Raw genomic sequence first — 17,954 nt, forward strand, 5'->3', positions numbered from 1 at the left:
CTCCTGCCTCCTGCCCGCGCCCGGAGAGAAGGGCACGCGGGGGCACTCTGTGCGTGGGGCCTCTCGGCGCGGGCTACGGACCAGCCAGGCGGGTGGGGAGCCGCGACCGCCCACCTGCCGGGGTAGGGCCTGTGGGGCCAGTGGTCGGGCATCGATTGGCCCTGCCTGGCTCAGCCCCCGCCCTTGCAGCGGACTGCGGTGCTCATCAGACCTGAGCAGTTGCTCCGGCAGCGCTCGGGGAAGGAGCCAGGTGAGCCGCCCCGGTGGCGGGGGCAGGATGCTCGGCGACCCCACCCTCCAACCCCCTCCTCTTCCGCCCACATCCGCCGGAGCCACCAACACCAGGAAAGGGGGCGTAGGGCGAGGGATGGGAGAGGGAACAGGGCAGGAGAGAGGATGGGATCGGGAGAAAGGCGATTCCTTTGGGGGAGGGGCGCGTGGAGACGGAGTATGAGTGTGTGTGAGTGTGCGTGTGTGCAAGGTGTGGTTGCACGGATGCTGGTTGCTTCTGCGTATCTGCGGGCGTGTGTCTGTATTGTAGCCTGGAGTCAGTGCTCGGTTCTGCACCTGCAGGATGTCCAGGTGTCTGCTGGGTGGGTCTGTACCTTTGGGCTTTGCCGTTCGTCTCCGTGCCTTCGCCACTGGGGGCTGGTCTATATTTGTGTCTCCGTACATGGTTCTTTTTGTTTCTGGAGAGTAAATTCCTGGAGCAATTGCTAGACCTACCTGCTGTCACCTGGCTGACACGGAGGCCCGCCCCCTTCTCTCAGCAGCCTGGGGCCCAGGCCCGGGCCACCATGGCGCTGCCTCCAGGCCCAGCCACCCTCCGGCACACACTGCTGCTCCTGCCAGCCCTTCTGAGCTCAGGTACACCCCTGTTCAGTCGTTGACCAAGTCCTTCTGGGGTCCAAAGCCCCCTCTCTCCTCTGTCTGCTGTTCTGTTTGGGTACCTACTCTAGGCCCGAAACCCTGGAGCCCCTGTTCCCTTCACCCACCTACCTAGGTCCAACCAGCCAGTCCCTGGTGAGAGGACTCAGGCGCCCTTTCCCTTGGCCTGCTGCTCCTCTCACTGGGGCAATTCCTGGTCACAGCACAGTACCAACCCTGCCTGACCCCATCCCAGAGGCCCCCTGCTGTGTTCCAGGTTGGGGGGAGTTGGCGCCACAAATAGATGGTCAGACCTGGGCTGAGCGGGCGCTTCGGGAGAATGAACGCCACGCCTTCACCTGCCGGGTGGCAGGGGGCCCTGGCACCCCCAGATTGGCCTGGTATCTGGATGGACAGCTGCAGGAGGCCAGCACCTCAAGACTGCTGAGCGTGGGAGGGGAGGCCTTCTCTGGAGGCACCAGCACCTTCACTGTCACTGCCCACCGGGCCCAGCATGAGCTCAACTGCTCCCTGCAGGACCCCAGCAGTGGCCGATCAGCCAACGCCTCTGTCATCCTCAATGTGCAATGTGAGTGACCCTGAGGTGGGCAGGGAGAGAGGTTCTCTGCCCAGGGACCCCCAGCACCCACCAGGCAGGTGGTCCGCAGGGCATTTAGCAGATACTTAAGCACTTTGCAAATATGAACTCATTTTATCCTCTGAATAATCCCATGAGGTCATTACTATTTTTGTCACCATTTTACAAATAAGAAAACTGAGGCAGAAAGAGGTTAAGCAATCCGCCCAGGGTGATGATCCCGCTGATAAGAAGCAGAGCCAGGATTCACATCTGGGCATTTGGCTCTAGTATTTACACTCATAATCACTACGAAATGCTGCCTGTCTGGCAGACCCAGCCATCCTGTTCCTCAGCATGCCCTCTGAGGAGAGGCCCAGGCCCCTGGCTCCCATCTGGGTTTGGGAAGAAAGGGCCAAAAGTATAAGGGGCTGTGGTGAAAGCATATTGGCCTCTGCTTTGCACCAGTCAAGCCAGAGATTGCCCAAGTCGGCGCCAAGTACCAGGAAGCTCAGGGCCCAGGCCTCCTGGTTGTCCTGTTTGCCCTTGTGCGTGCCAACCCGCCTGCCAATGTCACCTGGATCGACCAGGATGGGCCAGTGACTGTCAACACCTCTGACTTCCTGGTGCTGGATGCGCAGAACTACCCCTGGCTCACCAACCATACGGTACAGCTGCAGCTCCGCAGCCTGGCACACAACCTCTCGGTGGTGGCCACCAATGATGTGGGTGTCACCAGTGCCTCACTTCCAGCCCCAGGTGAGCATGGCCAGCAACTGGCCCAGCAAAGCCTCAGGTGGGTGCAGGGGTCCACATCCCCATACAGAAATGGGAGTACTTTTTTCCCTGTGAGTTGGTCTTGTGGATGAACTGTTCCCAGCCACCCTGGGCGAGGAGGGCAGAGCAGTACCTATGGCATGTTGGGGTTGGGGCACTGCCCACTTGGGACCTAACCAGAGGACATCCTCCAGGGCTTCTGGCTACCCGGGTGGAAGTACCACTGCTGGGCATTGTTGTGGCTGCTGGGCTTGCCCTGGGCACCCTCGTGGGGTTCAGCACCTTGGTGGCCTGCCTGGTGTGTAGGAAAGAGAAGAAAACCAAAGGTAGGCCAGGGACACTGGGGGCAGTGGGGATGAGGTCAGGCTGAGCAGCAGCCAGGACAGCAAGTGCAGCTGGGCAGAACCAGTCGTCTCTGACGGTGGCAGAGCACTTCCAGGGTGTGGCCATGGGTAGGGTGACATGCATCCCAAGTAGCAGGGTCAGGCACTGGGAACCCAGTCTCTGGCCCCAGGGCCAAGCCTGGGCATTTGAGAGACCCTTTGCCTGAAGGTCCTGGCTCTGAAAGGGTAGGAGGAGAGCCCAGCGTGGGAGGGCATGTTGAGAATTAGGGACATGGTTTCATTCTCCGCAGGCCCCTCCCGGCGCCCATCTCTTATATCAAGGTAATTCTTCCTGGGGCTGGGTGGACAAGTGTAACCAAAATGCAGGATGGGGACAGGAGGGAGCCTGGGGTTTCTGGTAGAGGCAGCCATGAGTGCCTGTGCTGGGACACATATCCATCCCGACCTTTATCCTCCCTGTAGTGACTCCAACAACCTAAAACTCAACAACGTGCGCCTGCCACGGGAGAACATGTCCCTCCCGTCCAACCTTCAGCTCAATGACCTCACTCCAGATTCCAGAGGTATATATAGGGCCCTGCTCTTTGCCTCTGCTTAATCTCCAGAAGTGCTTCCGAGAAAAAGAGAGCTTGGTGCTTGGGAGGGGCGAGGCCCCACCAGGCACGCTCCTGTTCCTGAACACTGCCCTCTTTGTCAACCAGCAGTGAAACCAGCAGACCGGCAGATGGCTCAGAACAACAGTCGGCCAGAGCTTCTGGACCCGGAGCCCGGCGGCCTCCTCACCAGCCGAGGTACTGGGGAAGGGGCCTGCCACCCTCCTCCTCTGTCCCCCAGCCCTGTGCTTATGCCAAAGGCCTCCAAGTGCCCAGGAGGCAGAGAAGGTTCTCCCAAATTCCAAGGAACAAGCGTTACTGAGTCCCTGCGGGCTTCTTTGATCCTGCAGGTTTCATCCGCCTCCCAATGCTGGGCTATATCTATCGAGTATCCAGCGTGAGCAGTGATGAGATCTGGCTCTGAGCCGAGGGCAAGACAGGAGTATTCTCTTGGCCTCTGGGCACCCTCCCATTCCTCCAAGGCATCCTCTGCCTAGCTGTGTCACCAACGTGAAGAGGTCATGCCACTGCCACTTTTGCTTGCCCTCCTGGCTGGGGTGCCCTCTATGTCATGCATGTGATGCATTTCACTGGGCTGTAACCCACAGGGACACAGGTATCTTTGGCAAGGCTACCAATTGGACCTAAGCCCCTCATGCTGACTCAGGGTGGGCCCTGCATGTGATGACTGGGCCCTTCCAGAGGGAGCTCTTTGGCCAGGGGTGTTCAGATGTCATCCAGCATCCAAGTGTGTCATGGCCTGCTGTATGCCCACCCCAGTACTCCACAACACCTTGTACAGTAGGCATGGGGGCGTGCCTGTGTGGGGAACAGGGAGGGCCCTGCATGGATTTTCCTCCTTCCTATGCTATGTATCCTTGTTCCCTCAGGTAAAATTGAGGACCCTGCTAGCTATGTAGAACCAAATTGCCCTTTGTACAGGAACCAACCCCTGGCCCAGGGGCACTGGCCAAGCACAAGTCTTTTTTGCTGCACACCTCTCTGCTCTTCTCTGCCCCTTCCTTCACCCCCTCCTCCAGAGAATTCTAGGTTACATGTTGGACCTTCTCTACTACTTCGCTGGGCACTAGACTTTTCTACTGGCCTGTGCCACCGCTCAGTATTAGCACAAGTCAGGGAGGAAGAGGCAGGCGATGAGTCTAGTAGCACCCAGGACGGCTTGTAGCTGTGCATCATTTTATTACAGTGTTAGCACTTTAAGCACATCCCCTAGGGGAGGGGGTGAGTGAGGGGCCCAGAGCCCTCTTTGTGGCTTCCCCACGTTTGGCCTTCTGTGATTCACTGTGAGTGTCCTGAGCTCTCGGGATTGATGGTTTTCCTCTCAGCATGTCTCCTCCACCATGGAACCCCAGCCCCGACCAACCCCTGGTTGCCCCATCAGCAGGAAGGTGCCCTTCCTGGAGGATGGTTGCCACAGACACATAGTTCAACAGTGTGGAAGCTTTAGGGGGACATGGAGAAAGGAGGAGACCACATACCCCAAAACGACCTAAGAACGTTTTAAAAGGCGACCTGTAAATGATTGGAAATTAATATAGTACAGAATATATTTTTCCCTTGTTGAGATCTTCTTTTGTAATGTTTTTCATGTTACTGCCTAGGACAGTGCTAAGCACACAGTAAGTTTAATAAACTTGACTGAATTAATTTACATATCTCTGCTTCATTTCTTCTATTAATATATTTTTGGTTTTGTTTTGTTTTGTTTTGTTTGAGATGGAGCCTCACTGTATCACCCAGGCTGGAGTGCAGGGGTGCGATCTTGGCTCACTGCAACTTCCGCCTTCCAGATTCAAATGATTCTCCTGCCTCAGCCTCCCAAGTAGCTGGGACTATAGGCGCCTACCACCATGCCCAGCTAATTTTTATATTTTTAGTAGAGATGGGGTTTCACCATGTTGGCCAGACTGGTCTCGAACTCCCGACCTCAAGTGATCCGCCCACCTTGGCCTCCCAAAGTGCTGGGAGTACAGTTGTGAGCCAGCGCACCCAGCCTTCTTCTAATATGTTTTTTAAATGAAGTTTTCCAGTCTCAGAGTGGAAAAAAATATGGCAAGCACCTGTATATCCACCACTCAGCTCTGACATTACCAAATTTGCTTCAGAAAAATGAATAATATTTATTTAATTACACTGTTCCCAGTGGCAGGATTGGCATCTTCTATTTCAGGAGTGCCGAGTGGGGGGCTCTTGGCTATAACCAGCATCTCATTCTCACTTGGTCCATACCACTCAGCTGCTTCTTCCCACCTCAGGACTGGGCTAAAGTATACTGAGCCCCTTCGTCCTGCCCATGCGAACAGAAGGCTCAGACTGGGCTGTGATTTTGTTTGGTACAAAGTTATGAGGTTCATTGAAATTTTGTTACATATATATGTATGTATGTGTATATACAGAGAGCTCGAGAGAGCACACGTGTGTGTGTCTTGCTCTGTCACTCAGGCTGGAGTGCAGTGGTGCAGTCATAGCTCACTGCAGCCTTGAACTCCTGTGTTTAAGGGATCCTCCCACCTCAGCCTCACGAGTAGTTGGAACTGCAGGTGTGTGCCATTGTGCTCAGCTAATTAAAAAATATCTGGAGGGACTGGACACGGTGGCTTACGCCTGTGATCCTAGCACTTTGGGAGGCCGAGGCGGGTGGATTGCTTGAGCGCAGGAGTTCGAGACCAGCCTGGGCAACACGGTGAAACTCCATCTCTACTAAAATACAAAAAAATTAGCCGGGCATGGCGGCATACGCCTGTGGTCCCAGCTACTCGGGAGGCTGAGGCAGAATTGCTGGAACCCAGGAGGCAGAGATAGCAGTGAGCCGAGGTCACGCCAATGCACTACAGCCTGGGTGACAGAGCAAGACTCCGTCCTTAAAAAAAAGAAAAAAATGTGTAGAAAAACTCTATTGCCCAGGCTGGTGTGACATGTGTATAATATGTAGTAATCAGGTTAGGATATTCAAGGTGTCCATTACCCAAGTACAATACACTTTTGTTAACTATACTCACCCCACTCTGCTATCAAGCATTGAATTTATTCCTTCTAACTATATGTTTGTACCCTTTAACTCACTTCTTTTCTTTATCCCACATTTTCTTTTTTTTTTTTTTTTTTTTGAGACGGAGTCTTGCTCTGCCACCCAGGCTGGAGTGCAGTAGCCGGATCTCAGCTCACTGCAAGCTCCGCCTCCCGGGTTTACGCCATTCTCCTGCCTCAGCCTCCCGAGTAGCTGGGACCACAGGCGCCCGCCACCTCGCCCGGCTAGTTTTATGTATTTTTTAGTAGAGACGGGGTTTCACCGTGTTAGCCAGGATGGTCTCGATCTCTTGACGTCGTGATCCGCCCGTCTCGGCCTCCCAAAGTGCTGGGATTACAGGCTTGAGCCACCGCGCCCGGCCTATCCCACATTTTCTTTACCCATTCATCAATTGATGGTCACTTAGGTTGATTCTGCATATTTGCTATTGTGAATTGTGCAGCAATACACATGCAGGTGCAGGTGTCTCTTTGATATTTTGATTTCCTTTTTGGAGATACCCGGAAGTAGGATTGCTGGATTGAATGGTAATTCTATTTTTAGTTTTTTGAGAAATCACAGGCCGGGTGTGGTGACTCGTACCTGTAATCCTAGCACTTTGGGAGGCCGAGGCAGGTGGATCGCTTGAACCCAGGAGTTCAAGACCAGCCTGGGCAACATGGTGAGACTCCCATCTCTACAAAAACACAAAAATTAGCCGGGCATGGTGGCGTGTACCTGTAGTGCCAGCTACTTGGGAGGCTGAGGCAAGAGGATCACTTGAGCCCAGGAGGCGGAGGCTGCAGTGACTGAGATCACCCCACTGCACTCCAGCCTGGGCCACAGAGTGAGACCCTGTCTCCAAAGAAAAGAGAGAATCCCCATACGGTTTTCCATAGTGGTTGTACAAGTTTACATTCCCACCAATATAAGAGTATAAGAGTTCCCTTTTCTCCTCATCCTCATCAATATCTGTAATTATTTGTCTTTTTTTTTTTTTTTGAGACAGAGTCTCTGTCACTCAGGCTGGAGTGCAGGGGTGCAATCTCAGCTCACTGCAACTTCCACCTCCCAGGTTCAAGCGATTCTTCTGCCTCAGCCTCCCCGGTAGCTGGGACTACAGGCATGTACCACCACGCCTGGCTAATTTTTGTATTTTTAGTAGAGACGGGGTTTCACCATATTGGCCAGGCTGGTCTTGAACTCCTGACCTCATGATCTGCCCACCTCGGCCTCCCAAAGTTCTGGGATTACAGGTGTGAGCCACCATGCCCAGCTTTGTCTTCTTAATCATAGCCATTCTGATTAGGGTAAGCTCATTGTGGTTTTGATTTGCATTTCTCTGATGATTAGTGATATTGAGCATTTTCTCATATACCTGTTAGCCATTTGTATGTCTTTTTTTTTTTTTTTTTTTTTTTTTTTTGTAGTTAGCTATTTAATGAGATTCTTAAGACATTTAGAACACCAATTTGTGAGGATAAATTCCATTCGTCAGGGCAAACACAGATCCAGGTAGCCCTGGAGCTGAGGAACAGCTTTGATTTTTGGTAGAATTTGTGAGTCCACAGCTTTCTGATCAATCTTGTGCTGCTCTGTAATCTCGTATTTCTCTTTTTCTGTGTCGAAGATCTCACCTTCCTGGTGTCTGGGCTTCCGTAGCTGCTGCTTCTTGAAGTAAGCATCAGTAAGATGTTTTGGGATTTTGACATTGCTGATATCGATTTTGGTTGAGGTGGCAATGACAAATTTCTGGTGTGTTCTTCATAGAGGAACTCGATTGAGGACCAGAGGTCCAGTCACAAGTAACAAGCCACTAGCCAGCTGCTTCAGGAAAACCACCCTCTTGCCCCTGTGGCGTCCAGTGAGGATGATCAGAACGGTCCCGGGGGGAATGCTGGCTCGCAGTTTTCTCACGTGCTGACTGAAGGGTTTTTTTGCCGTGGCTCAACAGCTTTCGAGGCACATCTTCAGTAGGATAGTATCTAGGCATTTTGCGAAGTTTAACCACCCAGGTACCACCATACTTGTCACCACCAACTGGTTTTGTAAGAGTTGCAAGAACCTTCTCCTTCTTTTTCATTTCAAGCTTGGATTTAGCGGCTGAGTACTTCTTCTTGTACATGGCCTTTCTGGAATACATGGCAGATCGGGAATACCTGCCAATTCCTCTGACAAAGACGGGGTTGCGGCTGCAATGGGGCTTCCCCTTCTTGGGCTTCTTAGCCTTGAGGTTAACCTTTTTCACCTTGCCACCAGCATCAGCCTTCTTGGCTTCGGGTTTCTTCTCTTTAGTATCTGGCTTCTCAACTTTTTCACCCGCCATCTTGCAAGATGGGAAAGAGCCATTTGTATGTCTTCTGTTGAGAAATGTTGGCCAGCTGTAGTGGTTCACGCCTGTAATCCCAGCACTTTGGGAGGCTGAGGTGGGCGGATCACGAGAACCTGGGAGGTGGAGGTTGCAGTGAGCTGAGGTTGCACCACTGCATTCCAACCTGGGCGACAAGAGCAAAACTCTGTCTCAAAAAAAAAAAAATAAAGCATCCATGTTGTCGCACGTGTCAGAATTTTGTTCATTTTTAAGGCTGAATAGCGTTCCATTCCTTACATATACACATTTTGTTTATCTGTTTATCTCTCAATGGACATTTGGGTTGTTTCCACCTTTCGACTATTGTAAACAAGATTACAGGTGTGCGCCGCCTTGGCCGCCCGGAGTGCTGGGATTACAGACCTGAACCACCATGCCCAGCCGGAAAGACTTTTTATTACGGCTTCCATGTTGTTCCTTGTTATTGGCCTGTTCAGCTTTTGGATTTCTTTATGGTTGAATCTTGGTAGGGTGTACGTGTCTAGGAATTTATCCATTTCTTCTAGATTTTCCAATTTCTTGGCATATAATTGCTCATAGTAGCCACTAAAGGTCCTTTGAATTTCTGAAGTATTGTAATGTCATGTCTCCTTTTTCTTTCTTTTTGAGATGGAGTTTTGTTCTTGTTGCCCAGGCTGGAGTGCAGTGGCAACCTCTGCCTCCTGGGTTCACGGGATTCTCCTGCCTCAGCCTTCCGAGTAGCTGGGATTATAGGTGCCCACCACCACGCCTGGCTAATTTTTGTATTTTTAGTAGAGATGGGGTTTCACCATGTTGGCCAGGCTGGTCTCAAATTCCTGACCTCAGGTGATCTGGCCTCCTCAGGCTCCCAAAGTGCTGGGATTACAGGCGTGAGCCACCGTGCCCAGCCATAATGTCTCCTTTTTCATCTCTGATTTTATCTGAGTCTTCTCCCTTTTTTTCTTAGTCTGGCTAAAGTTTTGCCAATTTTAACTTAAAAAAATAAAATAAAAACAGGCTGGGCACGGTGGCTCACACCTGTAATCCCAGCACTTTGGGAGGCCAAGGCGGGCAGATCACCTGAGGTCAGGAGTTCGAGACCAGCCTGGCCAACATGGTGAAACCCCATCTCTACTAAAAATACAAAAAAATTAGCTGGGCATGGTGTTGGGCACCTGTAATCTCAGCTACTTGGGAGGCTGAGGCAGGAAAATCACTTAAGCCCAGGAGGCGGAGGTTGGAGTGATCCAAGATTGCGCCATTGCACTCCAGCCTGGGTGACAAAAGTGAGATTCCATCTCAAAAAAAGACAACAACCAGAAAACCCCAACTTTTTGTTTCATCGATCTTTTGTATTATTTTATTCATTTCAATTTTATTTATTTCTGCTGTGATCTTTATTATTTCTTTTCTCCTACTAAAACTGGGTCTGGCTTGCTGTTGCTTTTCTAGTTCTTTAAGGTGCATTGTTTGTTTATTTGAAGTCTTTCTTCTTTTTGGATGTAGGCACATATAGCTATAATCTTCCTTCTTACTACTGCTTTCACTGTTCTCCATAGGTTTTGGCATGCTGTGTTTCCATTGTCATTTGTTTAAAGAAATTTTTCAATTTCCTTCTTAATTTCTTCATTGACCCACTGGTCATTTAGGAACATATTTTTAAATTTCCATGTATTTGTATAGTTTCCAAAATTCTTGTTATTTATTTCTGGTTTTTTTTCATTGTGGTTACAGAAAATGCTTGATATTACTTCAATTTTTGACTTCCAGTTTTAGGACTTTTGTGACCTAACATATGGTATACCCTTAAGAATATTCACATGCTGAAGAGAAGAATGTGTATTCTGTAGTTGTTGGGTGAAGTGTTCTCTAAATGTATATTAGGTCCATTTGGTTAATAGGGCAAATTAAGTCTGGTGTTTCTTTGTTTATTTTCTGTCTGGAAGATTTGTCTCTGCTGAAAGTGGGGTGTTGAAGTCTTCAGCTATTATTGCATTGGAGTCTATCTCTTTCTCTAGCTCTAATAATATTTGCTTTCTATATCTGGGTGCTCCAGTGTTGGGTACATATATATTTACAATTGTTATACCCTGTTGCCAAATTGATCCCTTTATTATGATACAGTAACCTTTCTTGTCTCTTCTTATAGTTTTTGTCTGTAATCTATTTTTTCTTAAAGAGGTATAGCTACTGCACTTTTTTTGGTTTCCACTGGCATGGAATATCTTTTTCCATCCCTTTATTTTATGTCTATGTGTCTTTTTAGGTGAAGTGTGTTTCCTGCAGGCAACAGATCATTGGGTCTTGTATTTTTTGGGTTTTTTTTTTGTTTTTTTTTTTTTGAGACGGAGTCTCGCTCTGTCGCCCAGGCTGGAGTGCTGTGGCGCAGTCTCCACTCACTGCAAGCTCCGCCTCCCGGGTTCACAACATTCTCCTGCCTCAGACTCCCGTGTGGCTGGGACTACAGACGCCCGCCACTGCGCCCGGCTAATTTTTGTATTTTTAGTAGAGACGGGGTTTCACCGTGTTAGTCAGGATGGTCTTGATCTCCTGACCTCGTGATCCGCCCATCTTGGCCTCCCAAAGTGCTGGGATTACAGGCGTGAGCCACCGCGCCCCCGGCCGGGTCTTGTATTTTTTATGCATTCAACCACTCTGTGTCTTTTGATTGGAGAGTTTAGTCCATTTACATTCAATGTTAATATTGATCAGTAAAGACTTACTGCTGCCATTTTGTTATTTGTTTTCTGGCCTTCTCTTCCTTCTTTCCTTCCTTCCTGTGTTTCTTTTAGTGAAGGTAACTTTCTCTGATATGATTTAATTTCTCACTTTTTATTTTTTGTTTCCATTGTGTGTTTGTTGATTTGAGGTTACCATGAGGCTTGCAAATACTATCTTGTTTTGTTTTGTTTTGCTTGTTTTTTTGAGGTGGAGTCTCCCTCTGTCACCCAGGCTGGAGTGTGGTGGTGCAATCTCCGCTCACTGCAACCTCTGCTTCCCAGGTTCAAGTGATTCTCCTGCCTCAGCCTCCCGAGTAGCTGGGACTACAGGCGCATACCACCATACCCGGCTAATTTTGTATTTTTAGTAGAGACAGGGTTTCACCATGTTGGCCAAGCTGGTCTCAAACTCCTGACCTTAAGTGATCCACCTGCCTTGGCCTCCCAAAGTGCTGGGATTACAAGCATGAGCCACCGCGCCTGGCCGCAAATAATATCTTATAACTCATTATTTTAATCTGAGAACAACAACACTGTTTGCATAAGCACAAAAGCAAAAAGAAAACTAATAAAAACTCTACACCTTAAGTTTGTATCCCTGCTTTTTACTTTTTGTTGATTCTATTTATATCTTGTGCTATGTCTTGAAAAGTTGTTGTAGTTACTATTTTTCATTGGTTCATCTTTTTGTCTTTCTACTTCAGATACAAGTAGTTTATACAGTATAGTTACGAGGTTATAATATTCTGTTTTTTTCTGTGTACTTACTATTACCAGTAAATTTTGTAGCTTCAGATGATTTCTTATTGCTCATTAATGGCCTTTTCTTGTGTCCAGTAAATTTTGTACCTTCAGATGATTTCTTATTGCTCATTAATGTCCTTTAGCATTTCTTGTAGGACAGGTCTGGTGTTGGTGAAATCCTTCACCTTTTGTCTGGAAAAGTCTTTATTTCTCCTTCATGTCTGAAGGATATTTTCACCAGATATGCTACTCTAGGGTAAAAGTTTTTTTCCTTCAGCACTTTAAATATGTCAAGCCATTCTCTCCTGGCTTGTAAGGCTTCCACTGAGAGGTCTGCTGCCAGATGTATTGGACTTCTTTGTATGTTTCATTTCTCTTGCTGCTTTTAGGATCCTTTCCTTATCCTTGACCTTTAGGTGTTTGATTATTAAATGCCTTGAGGTAGTCTTTGGGTTAAATCTGCTTGGTATTCTTTAACCTTCTTGTACTTGGATATTGATACCTTTCTCTAGGCTTGGGAAATTCTGTTATCCCTTTGAATAAACTTTCTACCCCATTTTTTTCTCTACCACCTCTTTAAGGCCAGTAACTCTTAGATTTGCCCTTTTGAGGCAATTTTCTAGATCTTGTAGGCATGCCTCATTCTTTTTTATTCTATTTTCTTTCATCTCTTCTGACTATTTTGTTTTGTTTTGTTTTGTTTTTTGAGACAGAGTCTCACTCTGTTGCCCAGGCTGGTGTGCAATGGTGTGATCTCAGCTCACTGCAACCTCCACTTCCTGGGATCTAACAATTCTCCTGCATCAACCGCCCAAGTAGTTGGGACTACAGGTGTCCGCCACCATGCTCAGCTAATTTTTGTATTTTTAGTAGAGATGGGGTTTCACCATGTTGGCCAGGCTGGTCTCAAACTCCTGAACTCAAGTGATCCACCTGCCTTGGCCTCCTAAAGTGCTAGGATTACAGGCGTGAGCCACCATGCCCAGCCCAGACTGTGTATTTTCAAATAGCCTGTCTTCAGTTCACTAATTCTTCTGCTTGATCAATTCTGCTATTAAAAGACTCTTATGCATGGGCCACATATGGTAGCTCATGCCTGTAATTCCAACACTTTAGGAGGCCAAGGCAGGTAGATCACTTGAGGCCAGGAGTTCCAGACCAGCTTGGCAAACATGACAAAACGGTCTCTACTAAAAACACAGAAAATTAGCCAAGTGTGGTGGCACATGCCTGTAATCCCAGCTACCTGGGTCGCTGAGGCACAAGAATTGCTTGAACACAGGAGGTGGAGGTTGCAGTGAGTCGTGGGATCACACCATTGCACTCTAACCTGGGCAACAGAGTGAGACCCTGTCTCAAAAAAAAACTCCAATGTGTTCTTCAATATGTCACTTGCATTTTTCAACTCTAGAATTTCTGCTTGATTCTTTTAAATTATTTCAATCTCTTGGTTCAATTTATCTGATAGAATTCTGGATTCCTTCTTTGTGTTATCTTGATTTGAGTTTCCTCAAAACAGCTATTTTTGACTTCTCTGTCTGAAAGGTCACATACCTCTCTCTCTCCAAGATTGGTCTCTGGTGCCTTATTTAGTTTGTTTGGTGACGTCATGTCTTCCTGAATGGTGTTGATGCTTGTAGATATTCATCAGTGTCTGGGCATTCAAGAGGCACGTATTTATCATAGTCTTCACAGTCTAGGCTTATTTGTACCCATCCTTCTTGGAAAGACTTTCCAGGTATTCAAAAGGACTTTGATGTTGTGATCTAAGCAGTCTCTGCATTAGGGATCACCCCAAGCTCAATAACACTCTGGTTATTGCAGACTCATAGAGGTACTGCCTTGGTGGTGTTGGATAAAATCCAGAATTATCTGTATTACCAAAGACTCTTGTTCTCTTCTCTTACTTTCTCCCAAACAAATGGAGTCTCTCTCTCTGTGTGGTGGGCCACCTGGAGCCGGGGGTGGGGTGACATAAGAACCCCTCTGGCCACCGCCACTGGTACTTCACTGGGTGAGACCTGAAGCCAGCACAGCACTGAGTCTCGCCTAAGGTCCTTGTATCCACTATGTGACTACCGCTCATGTTCACTCAAGGGCCTGGGGGCTCTGCAGTCAGCAGATGGCAAAGGCAGACAGGCCTGTCACCTTCCCTGTAGGGTGGCAAGTTCCCCATGGCCCCAGTGGGTCCAAAAATGCCATCCAAATGCCAGGGACTGGCGTCAAAAACCTCTACGTGTTCTATTGTTCTGCTGCTGAGCCGGCTTTCAAACCATGAGACTCTGCTTTAATCTTTATTTCCTTTCTTCTGTTAGCTTTGGGTTTCTTTTTTTTTTTTTTTTTTCTCAGTTTTCTTTTCCTAGTTCCTTAAGTTGTAGATTATTTGAAATCTTTTTTTTTTTTTTTGAGACAGAGTCTCACTCTGTTACCAGGCTAGAGTACAGTGCTCTAATCTCAGCTCACTACAACCTCCGCTTCCCGGGTTCAAGCAATTCTCCTGCCTCAGCCTCCCAAGTAGCTGGGACTACCGGCATGTGCTACCACACCCAGCTGATTTTTGTATTTTTAGTAGAGACAGGGTTTCACCATGTTGGCCAGGATAGTCTCGATCTCCTGACCTTGTGATCCACCCGCCTTGGCCTCCCAAAGTACTGGGATTACAGGTGTGAGCCACCACGCCCGGCGAGATCTTTCTTAATATAAACATTTACACATAAATTTCCCTCTTGGCACTACTTTAGCTGTATCCCGTTAGTTTTGGTATGTTGTGCTTTCATTTTTTGTTTCTATTTTTTTTTTTTTTTAGATGGAGTCTTATTCTGTCACTCAGGCTAGAGTGCAGTGGCATGATCTTAGCTCACTGCAACCTCTGCCTCCCTGGTTCAAGTGATTCTCCTGCCTCAGCCTCCTGAGTAGCTGGGATTACAGGTGCCCATTACTACACCCGGCTAATTTTTATATTTTTAGTAGAGACAGGGTTTCACCATGTTGGCCAGGCTGGTCTCCAACTCCTTATCTCAAGTAATCTGCCCACCTCGGCCTCCCAAAGAACTGGGATTACAGACGTGAGCCACCACGCCCGGCTTATTTGTTTCTAATTTTCTAATTTCTCTTGTGACTTCTTCTTTGACCTATTGGTTAAGAGTGTATTGCTTAATTTCCACAAATTTGTGAATTTTCCTGTTTTCCTTCTGTTATTGATTTCTAACTTCATCCTGGTATAGTCAGATAAACTACTTTGTACATCTGTCTCTTAAATCTATTGGCACTTGTAGCCCAACATATGGTCTATCCTAAACAATGTCCCATGTACACTTGAGAAGCATCTGTATGCTGTTGTTAGAGTGTTTTGTATTTCTTTCTTTTTTTTTTTTTTGAGACGGAGTCTTGCTCTGTCACCCAGGCTGGAGTGCAGTGGCGTGATCTCGGCTCACTGTAAGCTCCGTCTCCCAGGCCCACACCATTCTCCTGCCTCAGCTTCCTGAGTAGCTGGGACCACAGGCGCCCACCACCGTGCCCGGCTAATTTTCTGTATTTTTAGTAGAGACGGGCTTTCATCATGTTAGCCAGGATGGTCTCGATCTCCTGACCTTGTGATCCGCTCGCCTCAGCCTCCCAAAGTGCTGGGATTACAGGCGTGAGCCACTGCACCCGGCCAAGTGTTTTGTATTTCTATTAGCTCTGATTGATTTATTAAGTTTCCTATTTCTGGCTGGACATAGTGGCTCACACCTGTAATCCTAGCACTTTGGGAAGCCAAGGTGGGTGGATCACTTGAAACCAGGAGCTCAAGACCAGCCTGACCAACATGGTGAAACCCTGTCTCTACTAAAAATACAAAAAAAAATAAAAATAAAAAATAAACAATAAACAAACAAACAAAAAAACAGAAAAACCAGGCATGGTGGTGCATGCCTATAATCCCAGCTACTCAGGAGGCTGAGGTGGGAGGATCACCTGAGCCCAGGAAGGGGAGTTTATAGTGAGCCGAGATCTCGTCACTGTACTCCAGCCTGGGCAACAGAATGAGACTCTCTAAAAAATAAATAAAAAAATAAAAAAAAGAAGAAGTCCTCTATTTCCTTCTTATCTTCCATATGGTAGTTTATGATTTGTGTGTGCACACACATGATTAAGACAAAAAATCTGGAAGTTGATGTATAGGTAGGATCTGGACATTTGCTTAACGAATCCTAATTGTCAGTATCTGTAGGTCTTTCGTCTTTGCCTGATCAATTTCCTGGAAGTAGACTCTTTCAGTATCCTGCTTTGGAGGTATAAGCTTGACACAGGGCTGGATGCAAACTCATTCCTTTATTTAATCCTTTCATTTAAACACTGTTCCTTACTTCTGTCCTCATAGTTGCTTGGTATTCTCATGTCCGAGCCTACCTGGTTCAAAGGTGCCCATTTTCTGTTAAGATAAGGAGGTGGGTGCACAGTGGGGGAAGGTTCTGGGAATCTGCTTCCCGTATAAACCTTCAACCAACCTCCTGTTTTCAGCCCCACCCTGTACACTTGCTATCAGAATTATCTGGCACTTTCTGTTCCCAATCCTTTCCAGGGTTCCACAGTGTGAAGTGGCTTACTTCTCACTGACTCTCAGACCCTGTGCTCCACATGCAGTTAGATTTCAGGTTTTTTCTCTTTCTCCTACTAAATCAGTTACCCCTTCATCTTCTACAATTGTTGCTCTCTAGTCTCTCATCATTTTCTTTCCTATTATCTGTCCTCGCTGGTTTACATCTATTTAGTTTCCTATACTGACATTTTAGTAGGATTAAAGGAAGGAGTGAAGATGTAAATACTTGAGTTTGATTTTTGTTTACTTGGAAGTGCCAAGAGCCTAGGATCAGCAGAGAAGGTGAGTGACACTTTCAGCAAGGAAAATCGCCTACCTAAAAGTTTAGTTGGAACAGAGAACTCATGAGTCACATGCAGAGCATGACAAGCAAATTGGTTTTGCAGTTTACATTGGACAACCGTAGAAAGTGAGGATCTTGGGGTAGGGAGAGAGTAGCCAAATGGAAAGTCTAAGAGGCCAGAATTGAAAATTTATACTTAGTAACAAAATTATTATATTTTACATTTTATGGCACTAGCACTTATTTTTTGGAGACGGGGTCTCACTCTGTCACCTAGGCTTCAGTGCAGTGGTGCAATCGTAGCTCACTGTAACCTTCACCTCCTGGGCTCAAACGATCCTCCTGTTTCAACGTCCCAAGCAGCTGGCACTGTAGGAATGCGCAACCATACGCAGCTATTTTATTTTTTGTAGAGACATGGTCTTGCTTTGTTCCTCGGGTTGGTCTCTTAACTCCTGGGCTTAAGTGATCCTCCTAACTCAGCCTCCCAAAGTGCTAGAATTACAGGTGTGAACCACTGTGCCCAGCCCACTTAATCTTTTCACATTATTTTTATCCACAGGACAAAGTTAGTGTTTATTGTAACTGTTTCATGGCTGCGTTAAGCAAGCATAGACGTTAATTGACTTTTCCTAGGGTTACAGAGCAAGTAGCCAAAAGGGAGTAACTCGAGACTGTTGAAGAGAGAAGCCTGGTGAAAGCCATCTGAAGATGATCCCTGAGGAGGTGTGGTGGATGTGCTGGAGGAGACAGAGAAGCTGAAAGGCCCAGGCACCAACCAGGAGCTTAGGCAGGGAGTCCAGCTGATTCTCAGTATTTGCAGATTCTGTATTTGTGAATTCACCTACTTGCTAAAATCTATTTGCAACCCCAAATTACTACTTGTTTCCATGGTCATTTTTGGACATGCTCAGAACACTGAAAAATTCTGGTTTCCTGATGCCCACATTCCCAGCTGAGGTTGAAGGCAGCACTCTGCCTCATTTCAACTCATATTAGAAACAAGTGTCCTTTTTGCAGTCTATGTAGTGCTACATTTTGAACATTTTTTGATGGTAATTTCTGTTTAAAATGGTTTCCAAGAGTAGTACTGAAGTGCTACCTTGT

General features: G+C 47.4%; 2 protein-coding genes and 1 pseudogene across 14 annotated transcripts; 2 read left to right on the forward strand and 1 right to left on the reverse strand.

The window, feature by feature from the left end:
* Window positions 1-150: 150 nt before the first annotated feature.
* Window positions 151-17,841, forward strand: TMEM25 (transmembrane protein 25). Of its 13 annotated transcripts, none has more exons than XM_073021432.1 (9): window positions 151-250; window positions 774-867; window positions 1,241-1,456; window positions 1,913-2,203; window positions 2,416-2,547; window positions 2,856-2,886; window positions 3,028-3,128; window positions 3,267-3,356; window positions 17,484-17,838. In XM_073021432.1, the coding sequence occupies exons 2-9, from the start codon at window positions 798-800 to the stop codon at window positions 17,498-17,500; spliced, it is 948 nt and encodes a 315-aa protein (XP_072877533.1). In that variant the 5' UTR covers window positions 151-250; window positions 774-797; the 3' UTR covers window positions 17,501-17,838. The 13 variants fall into 13 exon arrangements, with proteins under 13 accessions (XP_072877533.1, XP_072877488.1, XP_037861061.1 ...); XM_073021387.1 differs by lacking the exon at window positions 17,484-17,838 and adding an exon at window positions 3,509-4,826 and having other exon boundaries at window positions 1,124-1,456; XM_038005133.2 differs by lacking the exon at window positions 17,484-17,838 and adding an exon at window positions 3,509-4,826 and having other exon boundaries at window positions 1,145-1,456.
* On the reverse strand, window positions 7,575-10,866 carry LOC103248595 (large ribosomal subunit protein eL6 pseudogene; annotated as a pseudogene).
* LOC140713190 (zinc finger protein ENSP00000375192-like) lies at window positions 10,736-12,932 on the forward strand (the record flags this gene model as incomplete). Its single annotated transcript, XM_073022611.1, has 2 exons — window positions 10,736-10,990; window positions 12,777-12,932. Coding segments are annotated over 2 exons (411 nt in total), but the record flags the coding sequence as incomplete, so codon positions are not given.
* Window positions 17,842-17,954: the final 113 nt, after the last annotated feature.

This window comes from Chlorocebus sabaeus, chromosome 1 (genome assembly GCF_047675955.1).
Source record: "Chlorocebus sabaeus isolate Y175 chromosome 1, mChlSab1.0.hap1, whole genome shotgun sequence".
NCBI classification, from domain to species: Eukaryota; Metazoa; Chordata; class Mammalia; order Primates; family Cercopithecidae; genus Chlorocebus; species Chlorocebus sabaeus.

What these genes read in the sequence shown, in the direction of transcription:
- TMEM25 (XM_073021387.1), top strand. Translation starts at nt 798, where the DNA reads ATGGCGCTGCCTCCAGGCCCAGCCACCCTCCGGCACACACTGCTGCTC. An exon ending in CGCCCATCTCTTATATCAAG is followed by an intron (nt 2,887 to 3,027) that starts GTAATTCTTCCT and finishes TCCTCCCTGTAG; the next exon opens with TGACTCCAACAACCTAAAAC. An exon ending in CCTCACTCCAGATTCCAGAG is followed by an intron (nt 3,129 to 3,266) that starts GTATATATAGGG and finishes TTTGTCAACCAG; the next exon opens with CAGTGAAACCAGCAGACCGG.